Raw genomic sequence first — 18858 nt, 5'->3', positions numbered from 1 at the left:
AGCGAAAGCAGACTCATTTCGTTATATGCACGCGCTGTCTGAGAGACTGTTTCTGAGTGCACACACCTGCAACGCGAGCACATGAAGCCACTAATTATACAGCATGTGATCACTGAACTGAGTTCTTTTTGGCACCTTATTGGGCTTGAACGGTTAAAAACACATATTTAAGTGTCAAAATGCCTCTCTTTGTGAGTATCCTAGTGAACACAGTCGTAATCATTTGAGAAAGAAAGCATGTGTATCAGTGCTAAGACCCTGTTTACACTTGGTATCAAGATGCATTTTGGTCGATCAGATCACAAGTGGACAGACAGATTCTCATACCTGGTGTCTCTTTTGTCCACTTTCAACCACTTCTGTCCTTATTTCTTTTAGGGGAAAGTCTATGTGCGGGTAAATGTATGGGTTTTTTTGCAGATCTTTCGATAATGGTTAAAAAATGAAGCTTGCACAATTTACTCAATTTACTTTACAAAAAAAGACACCTATATCTGGGATCGCCCTAAGGGCCAGTAGATTAACAGCAAATTTTCATTTTTTGGGTGAACTATCCATTTAGTGTTAATCAAACGATCTCATTGCTCTTGACTGAATCACGTTTGCAACTTTAATGAGAATAAATGTATACTTAATTTACACAGTGAAGAAGACTATGCAGTGTTTTTTTTTGGTACATTTGACTAAATATTATGTGGTAACCTATTTCGCCAATCTAGTGCTTGAAGGTTTCAGATAGGTCTATTTAATTTGTATTGTTGTTCTGTTGTAGGTTTTGTGTGTGTGTGTGTGTGTGTGTGCGTGTGTGTGTGTGTGTGTGTGTGTGTGTGTGCGTGCGTGCGTGCGTGCATGCGTGTGTGTGTGTGTGTAATTGTCATGAAATCATCATATATTATCATGAAATAAAATTACTCATATCGTGATATAAGATTTTGATCATATTGGCCATCCCTATACACTTACCACTCATTAGTCAGCCCTCAAAAAAGTCACAACCAAATGATGGCATCAGGCTTGAGCAGAAACACGTGAGGTTCTGCCAGAGACTTTGCCACATTTATCTTGGAATGAGTATCACTCTGATGTGATCTATTTCCTGACTGCATACTACACACAATAAGGCTTTCATTTCATTTTCATTTATTTGCACTTTTGATCTTGTAGAAGAGACAGACATGCCTGAGCCTGCTGTGTTGGATTTATGGAGGACGAGGTATTGATTGAACACACTGTACTGGAGCAGAAGCTCTATCGAAAGGTTAAAGGTCAGAAAGGTGAGGGGAATGAACCATAGGTTATCTCATCCTTCCCTCTGTTGTGCAACCCAAAACATGGCATGTAATCATATCTCTATCTGCAGTGGAGTCCAAAGCCTAGGATTGAGCAGAAACGGAGAATAGAGAAAAGCTGATTAAATTAGAAGCATTCATTTATGGTGGACTTAAAGTTTTTGACCCCACTGTATGTATACTAGCGTATGCATACTGTACATGTGCCACTATATATTGCATAATAGTAGGTTCTGTGTAGTCTGGTATCACCTGCTAAACTATGTCCCAGTGACTAGATGAAGACTAACAGAAAAAGATCAATGCTACAAATCGTTAGTGTTTGCAGGCAAGAACAGAAAGTGTTACAGAATTACTACCACCACTGATACATTTAGCCAAATTTGCTTTGATGAGTTTGATTCTACTGCAAATCCATTTGTGTTAAATTACCTGCTACATTACGTTAAATGTATGTAAAAAAAAAGAAAAGAAAAAAAAAGACAATTTAATAAGCTCAAAATTGCAGTTTTTCCAGACAGCATTATGTTGAGACCAGTATTGAGAAATGCATGTATTGTGGTTTTGGTTGCACTTTATTTTACAGCATGTGCACTTTACAGTGTACTTACCCATGAAAGTACTGAGTAGTGTAAGGTAACTACATGGGTTAAGGTTAGGTTTAGGGGTATGTATTTACCCAGTTAGTGTCATTACTACAAAAAGTAATATGTACATGCGAAATAGGAATTTATTGTGAAATAAATTGCTGATGACATACTTCATTACAATCAAATCAACATTTATTGCAGTTTAAAACAAGATCTACACAAAGATTAGCATTTACGCAGAGGGCCGGCAAGTTATGTGTGGAGTAGGATCTCACACAGTAGGATCGGTGATCTTGCCCATGAAGAGGATGCTCTTGGTGCTGTCCTCTACAATCAGAACCAGGAAAGGCCGGCTGAGCACCACGCTGTCTGGTAGGGACATCGGCATTATTTCTATTGTAGTTGCAGCTGCTGCCTCTGTGCCCTTCTCGTCCACGCTGAGGACTGCCTGATGGACAACCTGGAGATTGGGTTTAAAATGTGAACATGACTCTCAAGAGTTTTCAAATTCTTTAGGTCTATCAACTATGATGTTGCTTCCAAAGGTAAAAACAAGTCCACACATACCCGTGACACCTTGACTTTGACTTCTTCTGTCATCCCGGAGAAATCTGCAGCCTCACCGAATGCATCAGTTATTCCCATCTCCTGCAGAATGTCGTCCAGTTTGGAAGTTGCAGAGATGGAGAATTTGGGCATATACAGGTCCACAGAACTGAAGGGCATACATGTAAAATATGGTATATCAGCTACCATGGCTCCCAAATATGGTAACAAATATGGTACCAAAAAGTTCCCAAATATCTTATAGCAACTAAACAACCATCAACCTTCAAGTCAGAAGTCAAATAGTACATGAATTTAAATCTGGATGTATTGATGATATTACCTTCTGAAGAGTTTTTCGTGCCAGCTCTTAATATGGTGTCTGCAGATGGATTCTTCAACCTCCTTCATCTTCCCATCCTCAGGAAGAACGATCATCATGGACGTATTGCCTTTGTAGGGCACCATCATGATCGTAGTTTGGTTGATAGGGTCTTGATAAATGTCATAGCGGCCAGTTCTTTTCATCATGTCAACTTGCACGGTGGTGTCCTTGTCCACTTTGAAGTCAGCTTTGTGGGTCAGCCTTGCATCAAATGGCTTGTCCCACTTGCCTATCAAGACAAATTGCAAGAAATTTAGGTCAGCATCAACCAAGATTTTTCAAAGATGAAATACATGATTATTACAGAAATATCACTGAACGAAAGACTTTCTTTAGTACCTCTGAAGTACATATAGGTAATCAGCATCATCACTGTCTCTGAGTCCAGACCCTTTACCATGCTGGTTATCTTGTCATGGGTTTTCTTGGCGATGAACTTGTTAATCTCCTCTTCAGCAATTTCAGACTTGGAGAAGTCAACGCTGAAGGCTTCACTGCTGTAGTAGTGCTGAGCATCCTTCAGGAACTTGTCCACCACCTTGAAGTCTTCTCTGATGGCCACACCAGCTCCTGCCTCCAGCTGCATGGCGTCCTGGCTGTGGCTCAGCATGTGGAGCAAGTGCTCAAAACCCTCATTGACCTGCTCAGGCTTCAACTCACCATAACCCAGACTGCTGTATATCTGAGAATGAGTGCTGCCCTTGGCACCTAGAGCCAACATGCTCAAAGCCATTGAGATCCCGACCGGGGAGAAGAAAATGTTCTTGCCCTGGGCATCAGGATGGAATGCAAGTTTCTTGTAGAGAGAGAAGGCGAAGTCAGCGTTGTGTGGAGAAAGCAGGTGGCAGGCATCGCTGGACCCCTCGTGGATGGGGTGGGGTTCATCCTTCCCATGGTGGAGATGGTGGTAGTGATCAGGTGTGTGGCCACCATGGTCGTGACCTTCGTGGGGTGCGGTCCAGGCCGTTACTACCAGCAGGGCAGCAATCGCACAGCAATAAATCTTTCCCCACATTTTATCCACCTGTTTTATGACCAGAGGGCACAGCATTGTACAAACTTTATGATTTGTACTTGATCACACAAATCTATGCTTTTGCATTTCACATTTGTAACGTAAATTTCAAAGAGTAGCTATTTAAAATTCTGGTAAAATCATAGCACTTTAAGCGAAACAATTGAAACTCACCATCAAAGTCCTCTTGACAGGAGACTGTTCAGATGGATTGGTGTCAATTTATAGTCATTCAAGCATCGGTTAAAATTTTTAAACATTAACCTGTTTCCACCCCCGTTCTGTGAACGCAATCACTCATGGTTAGCTGTTGCTCTGTATTTAGTGATGCAACACAGTTTTAGACTCCTGTGTCAGGGGTTTTCAGTACCTACTTAAAATCTGTTGATGAGATTTAGATTTAAAAAGTAGTCAATCAGCAATTTAGGATAGATATGACTGTCTTCCTCTCAGACTGTTAATCAAAAAGACTTCACATCTTAAGATACGGTGAAAGCTTGTGCCTTTTTATTTTCTGTGATGGTCAATTGAATCACAGCTCTAAAATTAGCTGTCCATAATTAGAAGTTTCTCTTATTTAGGTTTTAAACAAATTTAAAAACCCAAATAAGTTATTTACTTGTTATACTCCAATTAAACATTTAATGTATATGCATTTCTGTTTATTTTGTGGAAAAAAGTTCCTATTACATGACTCAGTAATGGTTTATTCCTGCATTATTATTATAATTATACGCCCTTTTTATTGGGCTTTCATCCACAATCAGTTCACTATATACAGAGCTTGCAGAGAGAGACACAATCAATCAACCAGTGATATACTGTACTCTGATAGGAGGGTGCTTAAAATGAATACCCTCACAAGAGTCAACACCAGATCGTTCACCTTTGATGGCTGTTTACAATTGGCTGATTCACATTGAGTGAACACCGTGCTTCTCAAGGGTCTCTGAAGTATATGTTTTTTTCCAAAGCAAACTTTGGGAGTCGGATCTCTGCAAACCTGTCAAAGGGGGAAAGAAAATCAATGTCTTAGACAGTGTGGAATGTCACTTTCTCTCCATTTTATTGGCATGTTTACAACAGTTGAATTCAGAATGAAGCTTCTTGAGCTTGTTGTTTACAGAGCTGCAATTGGCCACAAACAGAATGTCTGGCTTAAGACAGCTTCTTCTGTACTGGATCAGATTGAAGTATACAGTGGGGTCCAAAAGCCTGAGACTGGTCTGAGTAAGGTTTTTTTTTTTCATTATAAATTACAATATCATCATAATACATTGAATGAGAAGTCAAAAACAAGAATTTCTGTATTTCCTAGTATGTTATATGTATCAATTTGCTTTTATTGCAGCAGCACTACAGGCTGTAGACTGATTGTTCTTGTTTTCATAACTTTCCTTGTGTGAAAAACACTCTATGTCACTCACCATTTCTCTGGTCAGCCGCAAACTATTTTATCAGCATCTGTCAATTAAATATTTTGATCATTATAAAACAACACAAACATAATAATGTAGAGCTTCTATGCACTCAGGCTACATGAACTCCCAAACTAACTCCACAAGTTTGTTTAAAACTTAATAATAATGCAGATGATTATCATGCAGACTTGAGAATGATCAAAAGAGCATCTTGTGTTTCAATGGAAGCAAAGATGTGTGACCAAGTTATGTGTTGCCAATTTCCTTGTTTGATCATTGACCTGAAAATAGAGATCATTCAATTTATATCATAACATTTCTTTAATTTAAATTTTGTAAAATCTACAAACTCTGTTTATCTTCTTCTTTCAATGTTATACTGGCAGTTGGCAAATGAGCTTTTGTTGATTTGCCGCCACCAAATGGACTGTTGTTGTTTCTTTAATATGCACATTTTCCTGAATATATTTTTTTATTTGTCATCATGGGGTATGTAATGTTTATTCATGTAATACTTTAATACATTAATTGTGTGGGGAACAAAAAATAAGTGGTCTGAATACTTTGAATGCACTGTATACCATACAATATAAAATAAAGTGACTGCTATGTTTCAAAACTAATTTATATATTTTAATCTAGAGCCACATTTGAATCTTGTTGTAAATTCTGACTTTCATAATACTGAGTAAGAGCTGTGTCTTCTTTAAGTTATGGATGACCAGGAATATGTGACCTCCACAGAGGCCTCTGTGAAGTTGAGAAGCCCATTCATCAAACCTTATTGAGATCAGGTCATGTGAGATTCTCCATATCTTCACAAGGGCAAAGGACAGTCCAACTGAGGAGAAACAAAGATTTTCCCTCTGCTTTTCCATGCTGTAAGTAGCAAACAAACCAAAGACAAGGTCATTGAAGAGCACTAGGGCATCCATAGTAGCTTCCAACACCATTTAGCGCCTGCGTCTCTCAGGCTTGTCCAATTCCCCTGGAGAAGTGAATATTAACAGCTTTGCTACTATCAACATATACTGTACACATCTCTTGATAACTCACTGCAAAAAAACACAGTTGGGGGTACACATAACTGTCCAAACTCCTCTTTGGATCGTTTTCCAAGGGAAATGTTGAAAGATGTTGACATTGATTAGCGGCCCTGACCTTGACAGTAAACAAACACATTCTCAGAAGTTGTTGGCTCTCTGTATGTAGTGAAGGCACAAATCTCATCCAGCCCACGCTTAGTCTTACATATTTGAATAGTTTGTTTTATCTTCTCCAGAACCACACACATAACTGTTTGATTGCTGGGACGAACTGAAAATCACTTTATTGGTGCATGCTAACATTTGTTATAAATTGCAACATGTTTATACATCTGATATTTCAACTACTCTTCTAATGAGATTATTAAGTAGGTCTCTCCATTAAATTTAGCTTCAATAATGAAGCATTCAACTGTCAAATGATAGAATGAAGCTAAACAAACTCTTTCCACTACCTGACATTACCATCTTCTGTCAAAATAAATATTTTGTACAATATGCTTTTAATAAATATGCTTTTCAATGTTGTACAATATTATAGACGTCAGATTAACATTCACGTATTGATAAAAAAAATATCATGAAACCAATTTCACATGAACAAATAAAAAATAAGAAAAAAAAAAAAAAAAAAAAAAAAAATATATATATATATATATATATTATATATATATATATATATATATATATATATATATATATATATATATATATATATATATATAGTGCTATGCATAAGTTTAGACACCCATGCTAAAGTTGACTAAAAAGAGGAATAAAAAATCATCTTTTGGAAATTGAACTTAATGCCTTAAAGGAGAACTCCGGTCAATTTTAACATTGAGCTCATTTTTTTGTACATTTGGAGTGCTGTCAATACAGAGAACAACGACAAAAATCGGTGTTGCTTACACCGAGTTATTCTATTTTTAAAATTTGCACCCTGTTGACTTCAATGGGGCAAGTTTTAAACCTGCTTTTAGCCTCTTAACATCCTTGATGTGTCATTACAAGTGCACAGAAAATGTGAGTGATTCCTTCAGAGTGAACACGAGTGAATCTGACTGCAGGAGATGTGAAAGATAGCCTATGTATAAAAATTATGTTATTTAAGCCAGCGCAAATACCTGTGTTTAGTAGTCCAAAGTAGTCGATTGCCGAGTTCACACGCATAGGTTTAGTTACCTATGATCACGCGCGTGAACTCGGCAATCGGAATTAAAATAGCCCCACATCATCACATAGCCTTCACCATACCTAGAGATTGGCATGGGGTACTTTCCATAAGATCATCTCTCAATGCAAATCAAACTAGCTATTAGGCTAACTGAAATAAAACCATGCCAATCTCTAGGTATAGTGAAGGCTATGTGATGATGTGGGGCTATTTTAATTCCAAAGGCCAAGGGAACTTTATCAGGATGCATAGTATCCTAAAAATAAAATAAAAAAAAATACTTAAAAATAAAAATCTGCCTGCCTCTATGGGAATTTAACATAGGGGTGTCCAAACTTATGCACCCTGTATTTTAAGGAAGAACATTTATTTATTTACGATACATTATTCATTCACAAAGAAAATTGGTGTCCTTAAAGGTTGGATTTTTCCTAATTTTTTAAATTAAGGCATTAAGTTCAGTTTCCAAAAGATGATTTTTTATTCCTCTTTTTAGTCAACTTTAGTATGGGTGTCTAAACTTATGCATAGCACTGTGTGTATATATATATATATATATATATATATATATATATATATATATATATATATATATATATATATATATATATATATATATATATATATATATATATATATATATATATGAACTCTTTCCCCGCAATTGACGGAAATTTCCGGCATTCCGTGTTTTCACTGTTATGCTATTTCGCATCTTCTGAAAGAGTGCAGAATCTCCTGATCAAAACACAGGTGAAGAAGAAGCAGAAACAAGCTATAGCATACAGTATGTAAGCAGATGCAAATGTAAAATACCGCGATCATCAACATTAAACAGCATATAAATCAAAACTGCCTAATGTTACTGAATGAAATGTCGACCCAGTACGAGGACTGTGAAGCTGTGGGGGTGTTAATGGACTCGATCTACTCCATCTAAGTTTTGATCGTCATTCTGAATCTGATCCAGATGTAGTATTTGACAAATACTTGATTTTCTTTTTATTTATTTTTTATCAAAAAAGCTGGCAGTGGCAGGCAACTTTTTTTTTTTTATGCTGGTGGGTAAAGAGTTAACACTGTAAAGTAAATAACACTGAACCTTGTTGCTCATGTCACATGGAAGGACAGTTATGTATATATATATTAAAGGTAAAGCAGCAAAAAGGCAATATTTATAGAGTGCTGCAGGAATGAGTTGTACAACTCAAAAACAAACTCAATGACAAAAAACTCAATGACCCTTTAAGACCTTTGACATGTTCTCGCAATGTGATACTGACAATCCACATAGTCTATTGTAAGTCTGTAACTCTTCAACTGTAAATTCCATATGTGATCTAAACCCACTTTATTTAGAGGACAAGTTTTAGCTCTGATTCTGACTTACAAACAATGAGAAGGAGATAAACTGAATTGCGTGTGTGGACGCACAATATTGCACTTTGTAGAACTCTCCTTGTAAGTATATTGCTCTAGCATTGCTAGTTTTTACTTAATAGACTGAAGAAGTCCAGGTGAGGATATATAAGGCAGCAGTAGGCGATCATCCAGAGGAACAGAAGCACATGAAGCTCTTCCAGCTCATAACTAGTTCGGTCACGACAGCCGTTCCTAAAACACAGAAAGAGGCGGTTATTGGTTATTTTCAAAGCAAACAGGCTCATTGTAAAAACGTACCTGTGGCAACATTTCTGCAGAATGATATTATGCTTATTGCATGTTTCAAAGTGAAATGTCTAGTGAGTGCCATTAAAAACATGTTCAGTTTTATATAAAACAGATTCATGTAAATCTGCAGTGAATTGTTTTTAAAGGTAAGTTTTTGGAGTTGTGCAAAAATGTATAGGTAGAGGCACGTTTTTTTCATGAGCAGGTGATAAAATGAATGAAAAATATAATCCTAACCTCAAATGTGAAACTGCAGGTTCTTCGGTTATTCTATCCAAAACACTTTGATCTAAAAAACTGTTTTGCTCATATTGGTAATTTTCTGATAGACTATCATTCACTTCGCAAAGGAAAAGGTCCTCTCTAATTTTCTCCTTATCAAGATCATTGTCCACTTGCATAAGATCAACACCATCACTGCAAGTCAGAGTAAATACATCCAAGTAAATACTCTCCTTCATTTTGAATGAACAGTCCAAGTCCAAACATTCATCAGCAGATGATCTGGCAGTCTTTTCTGTGTTTTCTATACCAGTTCGATTCTTTGGCAGAGAGTCACAGTCCCTTTGGGATACATGAATGTCCTTGACCTGCCCCAGTGTGCTTTCATCTGTACCTTTGCTATCACATGACATCAATACATCCGTGGGTTTTAAATAACTCGGTGTATCATACAAATGACACAATGAGTTTCTTTCCCTACTTTGAGATTCAAGTGTACTGACAACATTTATATCAAACTCCATTCCCTGTGAATCCATGACTGCGTTTAATTCAAAGTTGACATTTGACACTATTCCAGCTTCTTTATGGTCCAGCTCTAAAATGTAGCTGTATGCGTCCTCCTCGTCTGAATCCAGCATTGACATTGCATAAACAGCCTTTGAAACCTCAGAACTGTTCCCATCATCCTCCAGATTTACCATCAAGCCTTTTTTCCATGCTACGGAGTCACAACACTGCCCTCCAGTGGAGTCTGAGAAGGATTGTCCAGTTGACCAGCTGGAACTCTTCATGGTGAGGAAATGTGGAGGTATAGCAGATAAACCCACAGGGTTGTCTGAAGGACAGATATGAAGCGACTCTGAGCTGAGCTCTTGATCTTGTTCTTCATGGCAGGTCTCAGAAGGGTTATGAAGGCGTCTCAAAACTTCAGCGGAGACATTAGATTGTGACACACAGCTGACCGAATCAATCCAAGGTCTGTCCCATCTTTCAATGGAGTTTGGTGTGCCTCTAGAGGAATCTGTTGACACACTGTCCTGTGAATCAGTGAATGCAATGCGATTAGCAATACATCTTTCTCTAATAGAACTGTTTATTTTATCTTAATTTGCTTGAGAATAAACATCACAATTTTAAAATAAATTGTTTCCAATGGTGATACATTGGGTTAATTTTGTATGTATTTTCTACCTTATAGAAAAAAAGTAAATAAAAAGGCAATTTCCACTTTTTAGTGGAGTAGGCCTACCTTATTTACTCCAAAGTGAGCTTCCATACTCTAGTGTGTCAACAAAATATATAGATTTAATTGTAATTCTAAGCCTTGACTCAAGATCTGTTGACACTATCTTTAGCAACTAAATGATGCAAAATTTAAAAACATTCACAAAAAAAATAAAATAATAATAATCAAAATCATTCAGGGCTTAAAGGGGTGATGAACTGAGAAATACAATTTTCCTTGAGCTTTTGACATATAAGAGGTCATCATACAATAAGAATATCCTGTAAGTTTCAGAACAACTGAAAACTTCCTTGTTATTCCAATAAAAGCTTTTATTGACACCAGGCACAGCGATCGACAGGTTTTTCAAAGTGGGGATCTATGACGTCAAAGGGTATCAAACACCACCTCCGCAGAAGATGATCAACGCCTACTTCAACACTGCCTATTTAGCCCCACCCACTGATTTGCGCATTACATGAAACTCATTATAATATGCAAAACTGTTATCCAATCATAGCAGTGGGCGTTTACTTCCAAGTCTTCAATGTGGCACGCCCATAAAAACGAGTGTTTCAGGAGCTAGGCTCAAAACCAGGGTAGAACATAGCCTAACATTCATTTTGATGTTTTTGAATGTAAAAAACAATCGAACGTCATAAGTTGACCTCAGACAACAATAACATTTTTTAGAAAGCCAGTTCATGAACCCTTTAAACAAAAAAAAAAAAAAAAAAAAAAAAAAAAACCTGGCCTCTGAAATGCCAGTAGTATCCATTAATAGACAGTATTTCCGACATTTTTGATTGAATTATACATGGATGCATTATTTTATTACATTATGCATTATTTATATCACATGTGCTGACACATTTGCCATTGTTTGGCAAATTTGCAAGGGTAAAATTCAGTAATTTTAATAGGAATCCACATGTTTGAGAATAAAAAAAATACTGAATAAATACACTGTATACATGTCTTTGAAACAGTCCGGCTCTTCCTCTTCAGCTTCATTCTGTGGAGGTGAAACTATCCCGTTACCACCTTCAATTTTGATACTGGTACTGGTGGAAGCACATTTTTCGGCGAACTTTCGAGGGCAAAATCCAGTAATTTCAATAGGAATCCAAATGTGACCACATGTTTAGTCTTCTTGATATATCTACTCACAATAATGTTACCATTCCAGATAAGCAAGTCTTGGTTAGCTTTACCTGTGACTTTATATGACCGGCCTTATTACACAATCATTGATATGAAAGATAAACATATCCTCACCTCACCATGGCCTGGGCAACATTCAAGAAACTGGGCTACATAGGTGATGATGGACTGCTCATCTGGTGAATGCACTGCAACATCTAGTGCAAAAAAAAAAAGGTCACGTCAAATAACAAACACACCTGCTTGCGGTCCAGTTGCTTTGAAGATGGATCCCACTCAAAAATAAATTCTGCTATCCAGTCACAAAACTAAGAAAACAATAAACTTTGCTATACAATATTCACAGGCAATATTTACTGTAGTACAATAGTTCTGCAGTAAAATTCTGGCTTTTTACAACATATTTATTTCTGAAGAGCGCAGGTCATTCAGCAATTAAGCATGTTCCCCTATATAGAAGGCACAAACAATACACAGCTATTCTTCAAGTAAAAGGAAGCGGATAGTGTGTGTGGTCCTGGCAAACCCTACGTTATGGAGACAAAATGGCAATTATGTCTCCACAAAGATGGGAATATCTGAAATCCTTGTCCTTGTGGGGACATGTTTTGGTCCCCATGAGGAAAATAGATTATAAATCATACAAAGTAATGTTTTTTAAATATGTGGAAAGTTTTATGTGATGAATAAGTTTAGGGTAGTGTTAGTGTAAGGGGATAGAATACACAGTTTGTACAGTATAAAAATCATTATGTCTGTGGAATGTACTTATAAAACATGAAAAGCCAACATGAGTATTAGTGTGTGTGTGTGTGTGTGTGTGTGTGTGTGTTACCATCTGGATCCAGCAGTGGAGGAATCCCCAGCCACTCATATGCTGCTGTGAAGGCTGTCTCCATGTTTAGACGGGGCTCAGAGGACAAAGCTTTCCTCATGTCCACAAATTCAGGACAGAAGAATTTAACCAGAGCCAAAAAAGCCATTCCGCTCCTCCAGCTGTTACCAAAATCATGAATTTCTACCCCATATCTGAAGGAAAAGATTAAAATAGCATTTTCTAAGATTGAATAAATTATGTATGTCCATCCAATTAATCAAAGGCATAGATTTAAAAAAAAAAAAAAAAAAAAAAAAAAAAGCTGCATGTTGTTCCAAAGCTATCTTTCTTCTGTGTAAGTTAATGTTATTTTTTAATGCAATTATAATTGATGTGGACAAAATAGATGCAAAAGACCATGAAAGTGGTCCATAGTCCATACAAAGCCATCTGGTAGTATTGAGTGAGCAACAGACTAAAATTCAAGTTACATTTACTGAATATCTTAAGATCCAGCCTTGACATCCAACTTGGTGTGTTCATAAGAGTTCAAGAAAGAAGTAGTGACGCTTAATTTGGAACAAATTGTTCTTTTGAGTTATATGTTTTCAATAAGTCGTTTAAAATGCTTCACAAAACCACTCTGAATGATTTGTTCACAAAGTTCAACAGACTCACTCGTGGTCCTCAGTTACATTTGACTGGAGAAGGATACTTGAAGTAAAAACAGAAAGCTACTGCACGGCTTTGAAAGGAATATAGCGAACAAAACAATGCTTTTGTAGTGTTTGTATCTTTTTGAAACTTGAAAGCGTCAGTCTCCGTTTCAATTTCAAGGAAAAGTGTGATCAGTACATTCTTCAAACTTTCTCCTTTTGTGTTCCACGGAAGAAAAAAGGTTTGGAACTACATGAAGGTGAGTAAATTATGACAAATATACAATATACCAATTTGGATATCAAGAAACACACTTGTCTTTATTGTGGCTGAGTGAATTAATTGACTTACTTTGCTGTGCAGTTTTGCACCCAGCTAAGCAGAGTCTTTATGGCTGTACCGCGGTACTTGAGATTATGAGTAGACCTTTTGCCTTTTGAGGGTAGAGTGCCGAATATGTCATCTCCAGGTGATACTGGAGAACTACGACCAGAAGAATCACTGCCACAAGGTAATGACAGCAGACTGAAGGTGGAAGGGAATTTCTCTAGGTGTCCTGTAACCTGTTTAATCTTCAAATGGTAAAATAATTTAGCCACAATAACTCAGTCGATCAATTACTCACTCACAAGAACAATGGAACTCTTTCATTATCGCTACACAATGTTAGCGTGCTTTACCTGATAGTATACAATGATGTTCCAGATTAGCCTGAGAACAACTGAAGGATTGCCATCAGCAATATCATTAGCGTCAATATTTATAAGACTCACCTGTGTGGAAATAATATAAATTATTACATTTGAACATGACATATGGAAGGAAAAATATATATTGATGGCTGTGTTTTACTAATTAGTTCCCTTTAAATCATTGTCACATACTAATTATTTCCCGTGTTTTATTTTGTACAACATGGCCACAATTTAAATTTTTGTCATCATTTACTCACCTTCAAGTTGTTCCAAACCTGTATGAGTTTCTTTCTTGTTTTGCTGAACACAAAAGATGATATTTTAAAGAATGTTGGTAAGCAGACAGTTGATGGGCCCCATTGACTTTCATAGTATTTTGTTTTCTACTATGGAATTAAATGTCTACCCTCAACTTGAAGGTGAGTAAATTATGACAAAATTTTCATTTTTGATATTGTTAAACTATCCATTTAACTAAAATGATGGAATTAATTCTCGGCCATGATATATTTCCCACCCACCATGTATGTGATGTACAGGGATTCACACTAAGACATGGGGAAAAATAGTAATTCGGACTTACATTTCTGTCCTCGAGGAAATTCAAGACCTTTGCAATATTGTTTAGTCTGAAGATGTGATGTGGGAATGGCCTGAATCTATCAAGCTAAAGCACATGAAAAACACTTCTTATGTGTTTAGGGAAGCCACATTTATGTATGACAGTTTTATAGTGATCAAACTTTGTATTTTTTCAGTAAAATATGTGATGACAAACCATATTACAGCCTGACAGTTCCTCTAGAAGAGCCATGAGAACCTTTCCATCTTGAACATCAGTGAATAAGTTATTAACTTGTAAAGGTGGGTCACACTACAACACAGAAAGGAACTTAAATGAAGTAGACATGACAGTTAATGACTACTTTGAAATGTACAGTATGTTCATTTTTCATTATTAATAAACAAACATGCTGACATTTTTACAAAAACAACAACATTCAATACTTCTGTTATAGTAATAGGTGTGACACTCATAAGGAAAAAAATCATATGCTGTTTGGCCTTGTTGCATGTAAAAAACTGAATCTGTTGATTGTCCCTGCAGTAGAAATAAGACAATTCTCACTCTCTTCAAATGCATGTTTATCCACTTGGTAAAAGTTCTCTGTTGGACTGCCTGCTTCTCCTCTGTAAACAAAGAAATCAAACTCAGGCTTTTTCTCAGAGCATGGGTACAACTTTTTGAGTCAACTTTTGTACATGCTGTCATTTCAGAACATTGTAACAGGTTTAGAGCAGGTGAGAACATGTATAAGCAGGTTCGCTTTCATTTAAGAGACATGCACTGAGTGAAATGAACAAGGAAGTTTGTCTTAAAAACATTCCATTTTACTTTCAGACTTGTTTTTCAGAATGTTGTTTTATTTCCGTTTACATTTCGGTCATATTGTGCTTGTGATAAAATCTAAAATACTGTATTTAAAAGAAAAATACAAAATTATTTTTTAAACCTGTGCCAGAACTGGAAAATATAATATATATTAAGATACAATGGAGCAAACTTGCCATTTAAAACATTGCATTATCATAAAAATATTCACCCAAAATTCTTTAAAGCATAAAGATAATTCATTATAAGAACTGTACCTGTGAATTATGTATGTACACGGTTATGGATTCTTTTACCTTGGGTTCTTTTCGCGCATTTCTTGTCTTTAACACGTCCATCTCTCTTACTCAATGTTGAGGACATCCTGAACAGGACCAAGAAAACCTCTCAGTCACGAATATGCTACAGTAGCTGCAGTGACGCTACAGGGGAACATTTGAGGAAATCAAGTCGTTGGGTTTGAGAAGTGTTTTTGAGCGTCAAATCCTGCCAGTACACGCCCGTCTCCTCCGTACACTGTGACAGCTCCTGCAAATCCTTTACTGCCTCAAGCTAATATTTAATACTCATTCATAGTCATACTTTAACTTTTATGTGTTTCACCTATTCACTTTTAACAAATAAAACATGTGGATGCTTGAATGGATGTTTTGTTCATAGTATAACTATGATTTGGGGGTCCAAGTTTCTTTTCTTTTTTGTAAAAGGAAATATTAGCTAATCCTCACCATGAAAGGATATTTTAACACTAAGGGGCCATTTTCAACTAAAAACTGAAAACTTGTTTACACGACAACAGCGTTTTGGGGACCTGGAAACGCACACTTTTGAAAACGGGTTTCAAAGAGCAAGTTTTTTTCAAAATGATAACGTTATTGTCTCCGTGTAAACTACAAAAATGCAAATTTGTGAAAACAGTGACATCATGCGCATGTGTATTACGTGTTCAGTCTGTAGGCACATAGTGTTTCTTTACAAAGTGACTTCGCCAACTACTGGCCTGCCATGATAATACAGCGTTTTTACAGCGGATCCATGAGAACAGGATCGTTTTGATAATGTTGTCGTCCGTGTGCTAAAAAATGCTTAAAGAACAACAATGTTTTTGTTGCCTTATATATTGCATTAGTGGGTCAATGTATTCATACAATTAGGCCTTGTACACACGGAGACACGTTTAGCTGTATACGTAAAAATGTTGTATCGTATCCATAGACTGTAAAAAAAATGGACGTAGTGTCCGTGACGTCACCCGTAGGTTTCTGAAGACCGTTTTTGAAGCCTAAAGTGGGCGTGGCCGACCGTCGCCATCTTGGCAGCGCGTAACGTGACGGCTAACAGACAGCAGACAAGCGACTAATGATGACTAATGACCACAGCAGCGGGAATCCAACTGTCACTCAAAAATGGACACCTCTTAATTATGCAGAAATTTAAGGCTTAATATAATTTAAACGGATGAGTTATAAAAAAAATTCACCCCCCTCACAGTTGTCATGAAGGGCAAAATTAGCTGTATAGACCAAAGCCACTTTTGGGAGCCTGAAACCGCTATTTTTTTTTTTAATCGGGTCCCAGAAAGGGTAAATCTGAAAACGACACCCTTGCGTTTTCTTGTGTACAGCCAATCCGTATATTTTGTGAAACGATGATGTCATCGATCCTAGTCACACACCACTACGACACGTAACAACAACAACAGCGGATTACATGCTTGTGTTCGTGCTGCAGAAACTACTGAGCCTCTTTTATTTCTATATTTATTATTTACTTGTATTTTTATTTCTTTATTTTACTTATTTATATTTTCTTTCTTATGCATTGATGCTTGTCTGTTGTCTGATTAAGACGTTTCATATTTTGTACCAGGCCATTTATGGTTGTTTATATTGTTCAGAAAAGTTGTTGGCAAAAGTTAAAGCAGTAGGTACTGAGCCTAATATTATTGTATACAGTGCACAAGGTTTAAGCACATGCTCCAAGTCTTCTTCTCCGTTTTTAGTGTTTATCTCTGTGGCAGAATTACAGCACTACATACTGGTCTGGCATGTATACTACATCGTTTCGAGTCTGTTTCTTGTGTTTGTAGATATTTATTGAGATGACGCAGTTTACAGAAGTTTTTTTAGAACGAGGAAAAAAAAAATTGGATAGGGAAAGCTCTGGCTTCGTGTGGATGTGGCCTGAATATACCTGAATATCACTGCATGAAATACCAAAACATAACTTTTTTTTTTTTTTAAGAAATATACCACTATGATACACTTAACAGAGAGACATTTGTTAGGTTTTACTTTATAAACACTATTGAAATAATAAATATAGCCTACATTTATCACCATGGAATAAAAACAGACCATTCTTAAAACTGACAATTTAACTATAGAAGGAACAACTTAGGCTGCGTTTAAGTCTTCTTTTTTTATGCCCTTCCCTCGATCACTCAAGTGTACATCATTGCTTACGTTGCACGAGTGCCCACTACTGGCAGAAACATTGCAATGGGTTTAAACACCATAAACCCTTGATCACTTTTGGGTAAATTAAATGCAAGCACTGGAAGTTGATTGTGATGTCACAATTGTGTTGCATTGTCTACGGATATGCCTGAAGTGTACATGAGAAGACTCCCTCAGTCAAAATCGAGGGTCTGTCCAAATAAACTTCCCTTGTCCACTTGACTCCACTTTTAAATTGTGCTGGGGATTCTCCCTAGGGGAAGTGTTTAGGGGAGTTTGTGAGTGTAATTGAGTATAAAAGTGTAATTAGTTTGTTATAAGTCACTCCTACAGACTGGCTGAGCTTGTTGTAGGTTCTGCAGGACAGAGTGTAGATATAGTGGCTCATTTTATAACCCAAGAAAGCCAGGCCTCAGACATAAACAAATGCACCTTCATGAACTAGCCAACTCATGCATGAATGAAAATTACAATGTTCAGAGTTTACCCAAGCTACAAACAATTTTGCTGAATGGCTAAAGTTAGATACCTCAGAAAATACTTGATTGACTTATGGTAGGAAAAAAAAAAAAAAAAAAAGACGCAAATCTGGGGGTTTTTTTTAGTGCGTGCATGAATTCAATTTTTATTGAAGATAAACATATGGAGTAAAGTCAATAAAACGTTTACAAAACAAACCTTTACACATTACTGAGATTATGGTGAGCAATGTTGGAATCCCGACGAACCTACGGATGTAGAAAACAGTCTGAATTAGTCAATGCAAGGTTTTTCCTCCATTCACAACATAACGTTTCACTGTGGCAATTCGAAGTGTCTGAAAGGCGCGCTTCTCCTGCCAGACAATATCTGACTGCCGCCGCTTTATTACTCTGCCTGTTTTGAGATTGGTAACGGTATAAAACAAACCATTACCGCCGTGGAAACAGGACGAGATTTGTGGAAAGAATATCGCACGTAAAACTTCAAAGTCTAGAGAAGTCACGCCTTTTGCTCCTCCATTTTGATCTATGCAGCCTCGTCGAGTCTCCAGCCACTGCAGGCGGAGACAGGATCGCGAGACTGCACTTCTTTCTGGGGACA

The 18858-nt window shown here is 36.9% G+C and overlaps 2 protein-coding genes across 2 annotated transcripts; both read right to left on the bottom strand.

Moving 5' to 3' along the window:
- Positions 1-1126: 1126 nt before the first annotated feature.
- LOC308698822 (alpha-1-antitrypsin homolog) lies at positions 1127-4615 on the bottom strand. Its single transcript, XM_081379198.1, has 5 exons — positions 4000-4615; positions 3150-3834; positions 2769-3039; positions 2447-2594; positions 1127-2339 (listed from the first exon to the last, which is right to left on the bottom strand). Exons 1-5 carry the CDS (start codon positions 4000-4002, stop codon positions 2151-2153), a joined length of 1296 nt encoding a protein of 431 aa, XP_081235324.1. The 5' UTR covers positions 4003-4615; the 3' UTR covers positions 1127-2150.
- Positions 4616-8484: 3869 nt separating this feature from the next.
- Positions 8485-15697, bottom strand: clmnb (calmin b). Its single transcript, XM_081379676.1, has 10 exons — positions 15613-15697; positions 15053-15114; positions 14702-14797; positions 14507-14590; positions 13909-14001; positions 13580-13800; positions 12590-12783; positions 11869-11951; positions 9378-10402; positions 8485-9083 (listed from the first exon to the last, which is right to left on the bottom strand). Exons 1-10 carry the CDS (start codon positions 15677-15679, stop codon positions 8954-8956), a joined length of 2055 nt encoding a protein of 684 aa, XP_081235802.1. The 5' UTR covers positions 15680-15697; the 3' UTR covers positions 8485-8953.
- Between the last annotated feature and the right edge of the window lie 3161 nt (positions 15698-18858).

Source organism: Scardinius erythrophthalmus, assembly GCF_964197995.2.
Source record: "Scardinius erythrophthalmus genome assembly, chromosome: 11".
NCBI lineage: Eukaryota > Metazoa > Chordata > Actinopteri > Cypriniformes > Leuciscidae > Scardinius > Scardinius erythrophthalmus.
The sequence above is the reverse complement of the archived record's forward strand: the minus strand, read 5'-3'. Positions and strand labels throughout refer to the sequence as shown.